The sequence below is a fragment of the Penaeus monodon genome, chromosome 21, assembly GCF_015228065.2.
Source record: "Penaeus monodon isolate SGIC_2016 chromosome 21, NSTDA_Pmon_1, whole genome shotgun sequence".
Taxonomy (NCBI): domain Eukaryota; kingdom Metazoa; phylum Arthropoda; class Malacostraca; order Decapoda; family Penaeidae; genus Penaeus; species Penaeus monodon.
The window spans coordinates 20,223,234-20,225,372 of NC_051406.1; the positions used below are offsets into that span (position 1 = coordinate 20,223,234).

At 41.8% G+C, this 2,139-nt stretch overlaps 1 protein-coding gene across 1 annotated transcript; it reads right to left on the minus strand.

Annotated features, from left to right (window-relative positions):
- Positions 1-186: 186 nt before the first annotated feature.
- LOC119586602 lies at positions 187-1,320 on the minus strand. Its single transcript, XM_037935352.1, has 4 exons — positions 1,243-1,320; positions 1,035-1,104; positions 613-705; positions 187-485 (listed from the first exon to the last, which is right to left on the minus strand). The coding sequence occupies exons 1-4, from the start codon at positions 1,243-1,245 to the stop codon at positions 187-189; spliced, it is 465 nt and encodes a 154-aa protein (XP_037791280.1). The 5' UTR covers positions 1,246-1,320.
- Between the last annotated feature and the right edge of the window lie 819 nt (positions 1,321-2,139).

Consider the following 2,139-nt stretch of genomic DNA (forward strand, 5'->3'; position numbering starts at 1 on the left):
CATGTTTTGTGTTTGCGCGTATATGCGGTGTAATATTGCTATCAATAGGAATAATTTGGTAAAAAGCTTTTTAATAGGGGAAAATTTTTTTTGAGGGGCCCAAATTTTACACCAATCGAACGCATTTTTTATAGCATTACAATACAAAAACTACTGTCCCGCTGCAGGAGACGACTAGGCCGGGAGTTATTTAGCTGTTTTAACAAAGGTCGTCAGTATGGAGGCGTTGGGGCAGAAACGTGACACAGACACGGTATATCCCATTTTGGGAAATGGAGGGACCGTGAAGGTGGAAGTGGTTTTCTTCCAGAGCGGGGAGAAGAACTTTTCCTTGTCGCTGCCGTCCCTGGGTTCTTCAAGCTCGGTGTCCGATAAACTGCCGACAAGTGTCTCGGAAATGTCAGGGTTGAAATCGCCAGAGTTGCTATCGATGTTTAAGTTGATGTTACGTCGCCTTCGGCCGGTGCAGGGGGTAGCGGCGGCACCTGGTAGGAAAAAGCGGGAGTTAAAACAGTTAAAACGATAAGCCACTAAGGGTGGCCTCCATGGACATTTACTCGACATTCAAAAAGTTCAGAACTCCAAAAGAACTACTAGTTGAAAAATGCTTACTATTGACGCAGGTGTAGTGAGCCACGGTGGTGATGGTGCTCATCTGTGTAAAGGTAGTTGTCTGATAGTTAGCAATTAATCTTGCCTCATTCCCTGAAAGTAGAAGAAAACCGTGCTGCTTTTCATCTTTAGGAAGTCAGAATTTTAGTTAGATAATTTATCTATCTAATATAGAATCGTGCTTTGTACCTTTGTTTATCAATTTGTCGCTAGAAGAATCATACGTTTATGAAAAAGCTGTCTTGTTCTTTGATGTCTTTTATTCGCTTTGCCGTTTTGAAGCAGAAAAGAAAACTCTGGTGACAGGATGTGTGTATATATAATACAGTAACTTTTCGAGCAGCAATGTTGGGAAGACTCCAAACTGGAAAGACATCTGAAGCTGACAAAAAATATTTCTTATTCGTCACTGTGAGACCTACCTGTGTCGGCAACATCTTCAGCCTGGACTCCACACACCGCTAACAGACCAACCAAAACAGCTACAAGTTTCTGTTGGGAAAAAGATAAGTATATGGTATAGATTTGCATTGTGTACCATGAACTTCATCACTTTCTTTCCTTGCATCATTAGTCACACTGTCAAGTAAAACGAAACGGGTGGTTCCCAGGAGTAAGACCAGCACTAACCATGACTGCGGAAGAAGTAACCACTGTAGAAGCAAGGTACTGCACCCTTATATACGCAATGCAGCCAGGGTGGGCGCCTAGGCCTATGAGGAAAATTTGCCAGTTTAGGCCCGGGAGCAGCGATAAATTTAGAAAGAGAAGGAACAAACGACGAAAATTCACAAACTCAAAGATGTGGGAAAGATATGGAGTGCAGTTAGCCTCCTTTGAGGTCACGACTCCTGATGTGGTCAGGAACTTTGTGAGTAAGTTATGTGTGTTATGTAACTGAAACTATTTAATATGTATCGTATAGGAAAGTAAAAGCAAGTAGGTGGCCAGATAAAAAAGGATCAATCATTGCGATTAGATGTATTCCTTGATCATGATTGCACCAGTTTGATTTCCATTAAACAGAGAGGAAGAAAAAAAGGAAGGTAATCTATTAGAAGAAACCGAAAACGCGCAATGGTTCTGCCAGCTTTGCACGAATTCATACTAATGTGAATCGGTGATTGGACTGCGGCTTTCAGTATATAAGATGACAGCTGTGTATGAGAATGAAGCTTACGGCGGACCTCCATTTGTAAGTCACCCGGCAAAGGCGCCATCCTTCGAGGCTTCCACGAATTATGAGCTCTGGGCGGAGATGGCAGCCATAACGTCCTGGAAATTCACAAAACGCAGTCATATATTACTGTGCTATCTAAAGCGTAAGCTGGCCATTTCTATAGAAATGTGGAGAAATGCAAATATCGAGAATCATTTTTTTTTCATGATGTCAACAAAGTCCCCTGCCATTTGCCTATCCGACTCATAGGCGATGCTGAATTCTATATAACAAGCTTCTTTGTTAATTTCGGAACCAAATAAAGTATTAATGCGTATGGTATGTATGGGTGGCATTAGTAACCAAAA

Excerpts from the sequence above, each read along its gene's own strand:
- LOC119586602 (XM_037935352.1), bottom strand. Across the intron at positions 706-1,034 it reads TGAAGATGTTGCCGACACAG|GGAATGAGGCAAGATTAATT; the intron begins GTAGGTCTCACA and ends TTCTACTTTCAG. Across the intron at positions 486-612 it reads TCACTACACCTGCGTCAATA|GTGCCGCCGCTACCCCCTGC; the intron begins GTAAGCATTTTT and ends TTTTCCTACCAG.